This window comes from Physeter macrocephalus, chromosome 2 (assembly GCF_002837175.3).
Source record: "Physeter macrocephalus isolate SW-GA chromosome 2, ASM283717v5, whole genome shotgun sequence".
Classification (NCBI taxonomy): domain Eukaryota; kingdom Metazoa; phylum Chordata; class Mammalia; order Artiodactyla; family Physeteridae; genus Physeter; species Physeter macrocephalus.
In genome coordinates, this window is record NC_041215.1 from 18642374 (window position 1) to 18653558 (window position 11185).

Below are 11185 nucleotides of genomic sequence, written 5' to 3' on the forward strand. Positions count from 1 at the left end.
TTCCCTGACAGCCCGTCTGGCCCTACAGCGGGTGCTGAGTGACACCCGCTTCAGTGGGGGCCTGGAGGTGCTGGCGGAGTGGACGCCTGGCCTGAGCCACCTGTGACTCAGCTGCAACCCCAGCAAGGACACTGGAGCCCTGAAGCCCCTTGTGAGGCTGAGGGCAGTGGGGCAGGCAGGCAGGCAGGCCGGCTCCTGGATCCAGGTGGGACAGGTCCAAAGGGTGCCCAGATCTCCCTGTTGCCCTTCCCAGGAGAAGCTGAAGGGCCTTTAGGCCTTTAGAACTTGGAGCTGTTCAACTTCGAGGAGTCACAGCAGCTGTGCTAACAGGAGCAGGATTTTGAGTCGTTACCCGAACTTGGCTACCTGGATGGCTTTGATGCTGGGGACCCTGCTCAACTCTGAGACTGAGGCCAACAGGCTGGGGGAGGAAGATTCTGAGGACTAGGGGGAGGATGGTAAGGGGGGCAAGGGGAAGATGGGAGGCTGGTGAGTGAGGGGTGTGAGGCCTGGGGACTCCACTCAGGGGGTGACTAATGTCTGGCTGGCCGCAGATAGAGGACAACTCTGATGACTTGGAAGATGGAGGAGATAAGGAGTGAAACAGGGTGGGGTGGGGCTGGGGACCTGGTGCTTGGGTTCTTGCTCACAGGATGTCTATGTTCCCCAGAAGGAAGAGGAGAGAGATGCTGAGTGTGGCCCTGAGAAGAGGAGGTGGAGAGGTTCAAGATGGGGCCTTGTGGGCTACTAGGAGAACAGGATCTTCATCCAGAGAGCTGTGGGGAGCGGTGGGGGTACTAGGCAGGGGAGGAGCACGATCGGAAGAGTTCCCTGTTTCCAGAGGTGTTCAGACTCGGGGGAAGGGTCGGGGGGTGGGGGTGGTTGCCTCCGGTGCTCCAGAACGGAGGCGGGATTGAAGCCTGGGCTGGAAGGGAGCAAGATGCAGGAAGTAAAGCCGGCCCCGAGGGGTGGCTGCGAGGGGTGGCTGCCAGCAATGCGTGGGACTTCCATACCCTGGAGGCTTGACCCTCAGGGTTCTGGTGACAGCAGTGTGGGACCGGATTTTGAACTCTGGCCCCAGCCTGACTTCCCAGGAAGGAAAGGAAGAAGAGGACCTATATGGGGGAGAGGTGAGAAGGGAGGGAGCCCAGGCTCTCCAGGGCTGGCCTTGACCTACCCTCCTCCTCAGAGCTGGGGCAGGGGGAGGAGGGGAAGTGGGCAGCGAAGACAGTGAGGAGGAGGGTGACGATGAGGCCTGAGCTCCGGCCTGCCAGAGTGCCCAGCCCTGGGGGCCCTGGCACCTCCCTCCTACTGCTGGGACTGCCCCACCACCCTGTCACCTCCCTGAGAGTCAGTGCTGGCCTCAGGACCTGGGGGGCTCCAGCTGGGTGGGCGCTCCTGACTCCTGTAAGTTTTTAAACAAAACTGGAAAACTTCCGTCTCATCTGGTTTCTGGAAGTGGTGGGACGGCACAGAGGACCACCTACAGCTGTCCCACTGTTGAGGTTGACAGGGGAGGTGGGACACAGGTGGGCTGTGAGGGGGAGGCCTGCCCCCTTCCGAGGTGGGAGCGCCCCAGTACTGCACTGGAGGGGCATGGGACCCAGACACAGCACAGGCTGGCTCATCTGCCTCCTTTATTGTCCCGCCACCCCGCCCATCGCAGGCCCCCCTAAAATTACAAAACTACCGACAGCCCACCCGCAACGCGGTGTAGTTCAGAGCGGCGAGAAAACCGGACACTCCCCCTCTGACAGCAGCGGCGACACCTTGGGTGCCAGCGGGGCCGGGTCTGGGTGGAGCAGAGGAGGGGGCGCCTGAGCCTCAGCCCCGCCCCTCGCCTCAGGGCCCCCGCCCTCCCCACCCGCGCGCTCCCGGGCCTTACCCGCCGGCGCGTCGGGGCGCGGCTGCCCGGGCGCCGGGGCCGCGGGGGCGATGGGGCGGTGGTCCTCCAGGTGTAGGGTCATGGCGGGCCGCGAGGCCGTGGAGAAGGCGCACTGCATGCACGAGTAGCGGCCGCGCGTGTGCTCCCACACGATGCGGCTCGGGGCCGCGTGCCCTGCGGGCAGGCGGGACCCCGTCAGCCCCGGGCCCTGGGTGAGGGCGAGGGCGGCTCGGACCTTTCTCCCCGCCTCCCCCTCAGCTCCCAGGCGCCGGGGCTCTGGAACGGCTGATCTCCCGGGCGTTTCCCGATGTATTTGGGAGCACCAAACTTGACTTATCCGCGTTCCCCTCTCCCATCCTCTGAACCAACGTAGGCGGAAGGACTCGGGAACCGAGTGAGTTTTACACGGAAACGCCGGCGCAGATAAAGAGCAGGGGCCGTAATTTTTTAAGGCAAAATCCTGTATTTCGGGGGTGACATTTCTGGCCACCTCGGAAGGAGGTGGGCACCGCTGCCTCCCAGTATCCCCTATGCCCCGCAGGGCGCAGGAGAGAAATCCCCTCCACCCTCCCCGGTGATCACCTGCACGCACCTGAGGGCGTATCGGAGCCGCCCTGGGGTCTTCGCGGGCTGCCGCCGGCACCTGCGGTAAATGGGCGGGTCAAGGTCAGAAGTCAGAGGGAGCCCAGCCCACCCTTCAGGCGGCCCTGCCCCCACACTCACCTTGGCTCTTTTTCCAGACTGCGGCGCTGGAGGCGGGCGGCCCGGGAGCGGCGGCCAGAAAGGGGCGCGGGCGTGGGGGGCTTAGGCCAAAAGGCGCGGGGTTCAAATAGGGCAGGAAAGGCCCGGTGGGGGCAGGGGCAGGGGTCGTGAACGGCTCGAGCAGCGGGAACTGTAGCCCGGTTGCCGACGCAGGGTCGGACTCCGGGGGGCGCTCGGGCGCTGGTGGCTCCTTGTCGAGGGCGGGGGGTGGCGGCGGGGCTGGGCTCTGCGCATGCTCGGCGCAAACGTGCAGGTGCTTGAAGAGGGAGCGGTGCGTGCGGAAGCGCAGGAGGCAGTTCTCACACCTGGGGGCGGCACAGGGCTGGGCTGGGTCTCCTGGGGGACAAGGGATGGGCCTATCCGTAGTAACCTGCGGAGCCGCCGCTCGAGGGTGGTAAGGGAGCCTGGGCCCAAACAACAGATCCCCATCTGCGGGGGAGGAATTTGCCCTAAGCGTCCCCCTACTGTGGTCGCGACCCTTCCGGACCCCTCTAGGTCGGAGCCCTTGGGAAGATGAGGAAGGAAGTCTCGATTGTGACTTAGGTGATCGCTTTTCCTCTTGGGAGGTAGAGGGCTGGGCGGAGCCGCACCAAGTACGTCCCCCCCCTAAAACCCCTTCCGTGCCCCGCCCTCGGGGTCCCTGGAACTTGCTCTAGCGACCAGTGTCTCTTCTGGGCAGGTTAAGGGCAAGGCTTGCCCTAGTTCACGCCCACTGCCCCGACCCAACCCCCTGGACTAGGAAGGGAGAAAAGCCCGGACCCCAGGTAGTGGCTGTCAAATCAGTGGTGGGGGGAGCTGCCTGGTCACCGAGCGCCAGCAGAGGTGGGGGTGGACGGGGTCTCACTTGAAGTAGCGATTGGGTTTGTAGTGCAGCTTGCCGTGTGCCACCAGTTCCTGCATGTTGGGGAAAGTCTCGGTGCAGCTCAGGGCGGAACAGCGGAAGAGCTTGCCTGGCAGGGCAGGGATGAAGGACAGAGGAGTGGAGAGGGGTGGCCAGTCGGCTCTGCCTGCCTCCCGCCCTAACCTGCCTCCCCACCACCTACCCTGGCCCTACCTTCCAGGGACTGTGTGGGTGGGCAGTGGGTACGCAGATGCTGTGCCAGGTCTCGAACGCTGGGGAAACTGAGGCAGCAGCCAGGGCTGGAGCAGGGTATCTGCTTCCCTTTAGGACCCACAGAAGCAGGGGGAGGGGGGGTGTCACTGTCCCTTCTCCATCCACGCTGTCCAGGGCTCTACCCCAGAGAGGCATGTATGGGGTTGCAATTACCCTATGGTCTCTTACTGGGGCCTTCACCCTCTGCCTCCCCCAACAGAGGGTTGGGGCTGAGTTGGCCTGGCTCACAGCCTGGCATACACCTGGGGCTCAGTAAGTGGTGATTCCCTCTAGATGGGCCCCAAGTCTGGAGATACTCTGTATTCTTCACTTCTATCGTTCCAGGCCTGTGATCCCCCAGAAGGCCCCATCACGGGTCACCTGGTGGTGGGCGTCGTCTGGGAGGCCGCAGGTCCTCACTGGTTCCGGAGACAGTGCTGGTCAGGCCAAGGCCGGGTCCAGGGCCAGCATGGCCACTGTCTGGGGCTGGGGAGGCACCCTGCTGGGTCCCTCCAAGCCCTCCACGTTCCCACACTGGGGGTGTGGCTGCCTGGTCAGAGCCTGGCTCCTCCCCCATGGAAGAGGAGGTGGCTACAGCAGCCACAACTGGGGACACCTCCTTGTCGGTCTCACTGGAGCTGGGCTCTGCAGTGGCCGGCATGTCCGGGCTGGGACCCGAGGTTTCCTCCTCCTGGTGGAAGGAAGAGGTGGGGAGAACCCCTCTGGGCCCAGGGTCTGCCTGGGCCAGCCAGGGGAACTCCTCCACCCCGCCAAGACCACTGGGCATTCCTGAAGCAGCTAATGCCCCGGAGACGTCACCCAGTCAGCCCCCATCCTAAGGAGTGGCAGGGGGTGAGGGTGGATTGTGCTCCTGCCTCCTGTGTCCCCATCCTCTGGGAGGGAGCTTGGAGGTGTTCCAAATGTAGAAGGGGGTACCTTTCTAAGAATCACCTATATGAAAGAAGCATGCCTCTGACCCTAACTTGGAAAGGTGGGAGGGCCCCCTACAAGGCAGGGGCGTGGCCCACAGGGAGTGGGAGGGGGGTAAAGGCGGGGCTCCGAACCGGGCGCGGCTAGGACGATGCTGGAGGGGCCAGAAGTGGCCGAGTGGGTTGTTCGAGGACGGAGATATATCTACCAGCCGGGCTCGAGCTGTGCAGGCGAACTGGAAGTGCTGGGGCCCTGGCCGTATGAAGATCTGGGGCGGTGCCCGAGCCCTGTGGGCGTGGCCCAGTCGAAACCAGGCCCAGAAGTAGGGGGTAGGGTGCTCCCCGAGTAACAGCCAGCGGCGGGCGAGTGCCCGGATGTGGGGGCGGGGTCGGCCGGAGGCTATGTGCGCTACAGGGCCGCTCCCCGCCAGTCCCCGCTGGTTCGCCGCGTCCGCGTCCCCGGCGCCGCGCTCACCATCCTCGGCCTGGTTCGGCCTCTTGTTCCCGCGGCTCCGGCGGCTCCAGCTAAGGCTGCGGCGACTCCTTCGGTGGCCGCGGGCTCGCGCTCACGTCGGCTCCATTTTTCGCCTCCCAGATCTCGCGAGAACGGGGGCGGGGGCCTGTGCACAGTGCTCCGCGAGGAGGCGGGGCCTGAGATCCAGGATTGTTCTGGACAGCGGAGCGTGCGCCGTGGCGGGTTTGCAAGCCGAGGGCAGTCATAGGGTGCAAAGAATCTGCACGCAGAGATCGAGGATTAAAATCTTCCCGGGCCTCTGTGTTCTCCTCTGCAAAATGAGCATCTTCGTCCTCTCCAGTCCCGTCACCATACCTCGAAAGGGGATAAACAGCGGTTCTCTTTTTTAAAGAGCTTCTGTTTCGAGGGCCTCCTCTTTGGAGGGAAATTGGCAGTGGCCGTCAAAATTTTCAATGCACTTAGTTCTGACGTTGGAATGGGTCTGCTGAGATAGCCAAGGGCGGGAAGCAAGCCAACTGTCCGTCTTCGGGACACCCGCAACGGGTGTAGCTTAAGGATGGAGAGGTGCGTGTTTTCAGGAGGATGGATGGAGAGCCTTGGGTATACCGGCGTGGAATGAGTCACCTATCCAACCTAAGTTTCTTGAGTGCCTACTCTGTGCTAGGCGCTGGGGACCCAGAGATGAACAGGACAGACCAACATCCCCACTCCCAGAGTCCGCTCACGGTTTAAAATGGGGAAACAGACAATGAATCAACACATGCAGCAAACGATCTTACGTTATATTAAGTGCTACAAAGGAAAAACAAAACAAAACAAAAAAAACCCCCAGAAGGATGTGATGGTGATGGGTCAGGAAAGTTTCTCTGTGAGGTGACTTCTGAGCTGTCACCTGATGGTCAGGAAGGAGTGAGCCAATGGAAGGTCAGGGGGCCACAGCACTCTGGGAAGAATGGCAGCTGGTGCAAGTGGCCTGAGTTGGGGAGGGACAAGCTTGTCTTCTTCAAGAAACAATGAGGTGATCAGCTCACTGCTGGAGCAGAGTGGAGGCAGGGAGTGGAGGTCAGAAAGTGGACATGGTGCAAGAAAGGTCATGCAGGGACGTTGTGAACCATGGAAAGAGAGGCATGTGATCTCTATTCTCACCTTGAATCTTTAGAAGGGGGAGGTACACCATCTGATCGCCGGTTGTCGTTTGGAGGATGGGTCATTGTGGGGACGGTAAAGTGGATCTTTGATCTCAGATCTCTACAATACATTATTTAACCATTCAGGAAGTATTTGTTGAGTTCTAGGCAAGTGTAGGCTTTACGTACGGTGTATTTCCATCTATATATACATAAGATGTACCTATCTGCTTTTTTTTTTTTTTTTTTTTTTTTTTTTTTTTTTTTTTTGTCGTACGCGGGCCTCTCACTGTTGTGGCCTCTCCCGTTGCGGAGCACAGGCTCCGGACGCGCAGGCTCAGTGGCCATGGCTCACGGGCCCAGCCGCTCCGCGGCACGTGGGATCTTCCCGGACCGGGGCACGAACCCGTGTCCCCTGCATCGGCAGGCAGATTCTCAACCACTGCGCCACCAGGGAAGCCCCCTATCTGCTCTTATACGCTAAGAATACCACTGGAAGGAGACGGACGTTAACAAATTGGGGGGGAGACAGGAATTTTCGAGTGAGGGCAAGACAGATTTTTCACACTCTTGGGCTGTTTGAATTTTTGTGTTTTTTTTGGCCGCACCATGCAGCTTGTGCGGTGCGGCCAAAAAACCCCCTTGTGTCTTAGTTCCTCGACCAGTGATCGAACCCAGGCCCACCACAGTGAAAGCGCGGAGTCCTAACCACTGGACGGCCAGGGAATTCCCATGGGCTGTTTGAAAAAACTGTTTTCTTTTGATTATCATTAATACAGTTAAAACTCATTAACTGTATTAAAAACTCCTTAATTAAAGAAACAGCATTTTGGGCTTCCCTGGTGGTGCAGTGGTTGACAGTCCGCCTGCTGATGCAGGGGAAACGAGTTCGTGCCCCGGTCCGGGAAGATCCCACATGCCGCGGAGCGGCTGGGCGCGTGAGCCGTGGCCGCTGAGCCTGCGCGTCCGGAGCCTGTGCTCCGCAACGGGAGAGGCCACAACAGTGAGAGGCCCGCGTACCGCAAAAAAACCAACAAAAAACAAAAAAAACCCCATCATTTTGATGCAGGGCGGAGGGTGTGTGTGTGTGTGTGTGTGTGTGTGTGTGTGTGTGTGTGTGTGTGCAGGGGAGGTTGGTGCAATCTGGGGAAGGGTGGGGCGAGGTCCCAGAAAGGACAGGGAACCAAGAAAGGGAGAGGAGGGGCCCAACTTAAGAAATTTTGTAAAAGAGTCAACAGGATGTTGCTGAATGGGTGGGACCAAGCTGACTCTGAGGTTTGCAGTCCGAAGATGCTATAACCTAGATGTGAGATGCTGTCTGTTAGAAGATGTCAAACCCACTCCCTTCTTCATCCCCAGTGCCTCGCCCAAACCTCACCCATCAGTCCCGCCCGGAAGGCCCCACTTCCTGCAAACAGGGTGCCTGCTATGGCAGTGGGGCCACAGGGCTGTACCCCAAAGTGCCAGGAGCAGGGGCAGCCTGCATGATGAATTCTAGGGCAGAGAAGGGAGACAGAGGCCCTCATTCCCCTTCAGCACCAGGAAATGCCCAGCTGATGAGGTTGTGGCTCACACAGTCCTCCCCGACTCTGTCCCCCAATCTAAGTCTTGCAGAGAGATACAGTGGTGACTGGGCAGTGGAGGGCCAAAAATCAGAGATGCAGAGAGCCAGGGACATTAAAGGGACTGGTTAAATGCTTTTGTACAGTGATTGGCTAATAAAAGGGCTGTTGAGACCCAGTTGCAAAATGGGATTTTTTTTTCCCAGCCACGCTCAGCTTCCCAGGTAGGTGTAGATTCTACAGAAGGCTCTGCTGACCAGTCTTTCTTTGATACCTCATCTCCCATCCCCCAGGTGGGTAGGTGTCTTCTGCCTGCAGTCCTCCCATCACAGCCTAGATCACTCTGTGTGGTATTTGCCATAAAGATCTGCTGACCCAGGGCTTCCCTTGTGGCGCAGTGGTTAAGAATCCGCCTGCCAATGCAGGGGACATGGGTTCCCAGCCCTGGTCGGGGAAGATCCCACATGCCGCGGAGTAATTAAGCCCGTGCGCCACAAGTACTGCAGCCTGCGCGCCTAGAGCCCATGCTCCCCAACAAGAGAAGCCACCGCAACGAGAAGCCCGTGCACTGCGACAAAGAGTAGCCCCTGCTCACCGCAGCTAGAGAAAGCCCGCGCACAGCAACAAAGACCCAACGCAGCCAAAAAGTATATATAAATAAATAAAAATAAAGTAAAAAAAAAAAGATCTGCTGACCCTTTTCATCCTTCTTGGCTCCTCCAGCAATGTCCACACACTCTCTGCATCTCCCTCCCCTGCTCCAGCCCCTGTCCCTTCTCTGGCTCAGTCCTGACCCCACCCATCTGGCTCCATCTCTCCCAGACTGACTGATCTTTGTGGGGCTGAGCACAGAGCGGGTGTTCATTTGGAAAGCCAGTATCCTTAGGCTCAGACCTAAGGTTTCAGCTGCACCTGCAGGGAGGTCTGAAAGGCTCAGACTCCGGCACTGGTTTGGAGACAGCTGCGGGGACCAAGAGACAGCTGGAGGGGACTGGTAGCTAGGCTGACCCCCTCTTCACCATGACAATAAGTGCAGAAGGCCAGGGCCCTCGAATGTCAGAACTGGTCCTGACGCCAGGTGAGTGAGGGCTAAGAAAACACAGACATGGGGTGGGGGTCAGGGTTCAGGGGTGATTCAGGGTGAATTATGGGGGGCCGTGTGGGACCTGCCTCCTTTGTCAGGGTCCAGTAGGGTCCCAGTTTGTTTGGGGGGGGTGCAGAGTCAAAGCTGACAGGACCCACTGGAAAATTTGCTGCAGGAAAGCTGGCATGCAGCTTCTGGAAGCTAGCAAGTGAGACAAACTCAAGTTTTGTGAGGGGCAGAAGCATATCTGAGTTCAAGACTTGGCTCTGTGCAATCTTTGGTGAGTGACTAAACCTCTCTGAGCCTCCATTTTTCCATCTGTAAAATGGGATATTCGCTGCTCCCACCCCACAGGGTTGTGAGAAGGTGGTCTTTGTTGGGGCTCAGTAAGTTAACTCATGTTTTCACTTGGCAAATATTTATTGCCTCAGTGGTGAGAGAAGGAGGGAAGTCAAGCTTGTCAAGGTCCCCCCGACTGTGCCCGGCACTTTGCCTGCAGGACACAGCTCACTTCCTACTCAAGGCAGCTGGGAGGTAGGTTCTGCTGTTAGCCCTGTTTGACACAGGAGGAAACAGGTGTGCCTTGGGGGAAGCCAGGGCCCGGGGGTGGCTTAAGTGGTGACCCCTAGACCCGGGACCTGGGCTAGGCTGGGCTGGAGGCCACAGGACTGGACCTTCTGGCCAATGCAGCCAAGGGAAATGAGACCCGCGTTGCAGGGCCTGGCTCCTGGCAGGATCCAGGCAGGCAGGTGGGATGGCAGGATCCCAGGCCCCTGTCCCGCTCAGATCTTCTCCACATAGTTTCCTGGGAAAAGGCCCTCCTGGCCATGCAGCCGGCCTTTCCACCAGCCTGAGGAATCTGTGGGAGAGAAGAGAGCGTGAGGCTGAGCCCAGCCCGCTCCGGAGAAAGCCTTTCATGCTGTCTCTGTGTCTGTCTTTCTGTCTTATTCGTCTGCACTGGCCTGGCATAAGGCAGAAGCTGAAAAGAGAAGACAGAAGGGCAATCCCCCAGCGGTCCAGTGGTTAGGACTCTGCGCTCTCACTGCCGAGGGCCCGGTTTTGATCCCTCGTCCGGGAACTAACATCTCACGAGCCGAACGGTGTGGCAAAGAAAAGAAAAAACATGTCTTTTAGGGGACTTCCAAAAAAAACAAGAGAAGACAGAAGGAAGGGAGGGAGCAACGCGTGGGTTTTCCTTGCCACTGGCTCACACTCTGACCTTTTCTAGACCATTCACTTGTGCTCGTCCCTCATCCATCTCCTCCTATAGGTCCCTCCCCATAATCCGCTTGGTGGAACCAGGAATGACCCCTAAGGGTTCCCCTACCCACCTGCAGAGGGTGCTGTTGAGTCCCAGGCTCCTCTAGGGGCAACCCAGGGGCAAGGTAAGAGGTCTGGAGGCCTGGGCCATCCAGACATGGCCCATTTCCTACTCACGAAGTAGGTTCTGCCATATGTCCTAGTGCTTGACAGGTGAGAAGAATGAGGCTGGGGTACGGGGTGCAATACAAGTGAGGCCAGGCTCCCAGGGTGGCTTAGGAGGTGACCTCCAGACCCTGGCTCCTCCCATTTCTGCCCTGGCACACACACCTTCCATGAGGATCTCGATGATCTCATTCACGTTGAAGCTCAGCTCATCCACATCTTGGCCCACATACTGGTACAGTGCCCGGCACCTTGGGCCATGTGTCCGTGGCTGGGGCTTAGGTCGGCCCACGCCGGGCACAGGTCTCTGCCCTATGCTGCGCTTCCTCTGCATGCTGTGGGCACATGGAGGCACTTGTCATAGCCCCAGACACTCCCCCACCTCCTGGGGCTGCCCTCCCACACCACCTACCCAGCCATGCCCTGGTCAGGCACATTGAGGAATTCTGTGCTGTGCTCAGAGGGGGGCCGTGCCCGTGGGCGTCTGCTGGCTCCCAAGGCTGAGGACGGAGGGCCCTGTGGTGGCTTCTGGGAGCCCCGTCTGGATGTGAACTCCAGGGGTAGGGGGCCCCCTCTGGCAGAGGGAGGCACCCCATTGCGATCCAGGCCTGCAATGAGATGGGGGCATTTGTCAGGGTGATGCTAGGAGGATTTGGGGGGACTTGGCTCCAAGTTCCCTGTCTGAGGGAAGAGGCAGCTACTCTTAACCCAGTATGGTAAGGAATGGCCTGGAGAGAGAGAACCTGGGGCTAGGAGGCCCTAGAGGGAGACTCTGAAGGGGTAAGGTCTTCCCCTACCCTCTTCTGTAGGAGGGCTTTCTTTTTTTTTTTTTTTTTTTTTTTT

The 11185-nt window shown here is 59.3% G+C and overlaps 2 protein-coding genes across 3 annotated transcripts in view; both read right to left on the reverse strand.

The window, feature by feature from the left end:
• Positions 1-1618: 1618 nt before the first annotated feature.
• ZNF414 (zinc finger protein 414) lies at positions 1619-5289 on the reverse strand. 2 transcript variants are annotated; one of them, XM_007109645.4, is made up of 8 exons: positions 5145-5289; positions 4122-4431; positions 3702-3809; positions 3492-3597; positions 2609-2952; positions 2478-2528; positions 1886-2059; positions 1619-1792 (listed from the first exon to the last, which is right to left on the reverse strand). In XM_007109645.4, the coding sequence occupies exons 1-8, from the start codon at positions 5145-5147 to the stop codon at positions 1719-1721; spliced, it is 1170 nt and encodes a 389-aa protein (XP_007109707.2). In that variant the 5' UTR covers positions 5148-5289; the 3' UTR covers positions 1619-1718. The 2 variants fall into 2 exon arrangements, with proteins under 2 accessions (XP_007109707.2, XP_023989793.1); XM_024134025.3 differs by lacking the exon at positions 5145-5289 and having other exon boundaries at positions 4122-4852.
• A 4024-nt stretch (positions 5290-9313) lies between these two features.
• Positions 9314-11185, reverse strand: part of MYO1F (myosin IF) — a 32306-nt gene continuing 30434 nt past the window's right edge. Inside the window, exons 26-28 of the mRNA XM_007109634.4 lie at positions 10755-10950; positions 10508-10677; positions 9314-9776 (exon numbers count right to left, since the gene is read on the reverse strand). Coding sequence (XP_007109696.1) covers positions 9700-9776; positions 10508-10677; positions 10755-10950 — 443 coding nt within the window. The 3' untranslated portion in view covers positions 9314-9699. The remainder of the gene's footprint in view (positions 9777-10507; positions 10678-10754; positions 10951-11185) is intronic.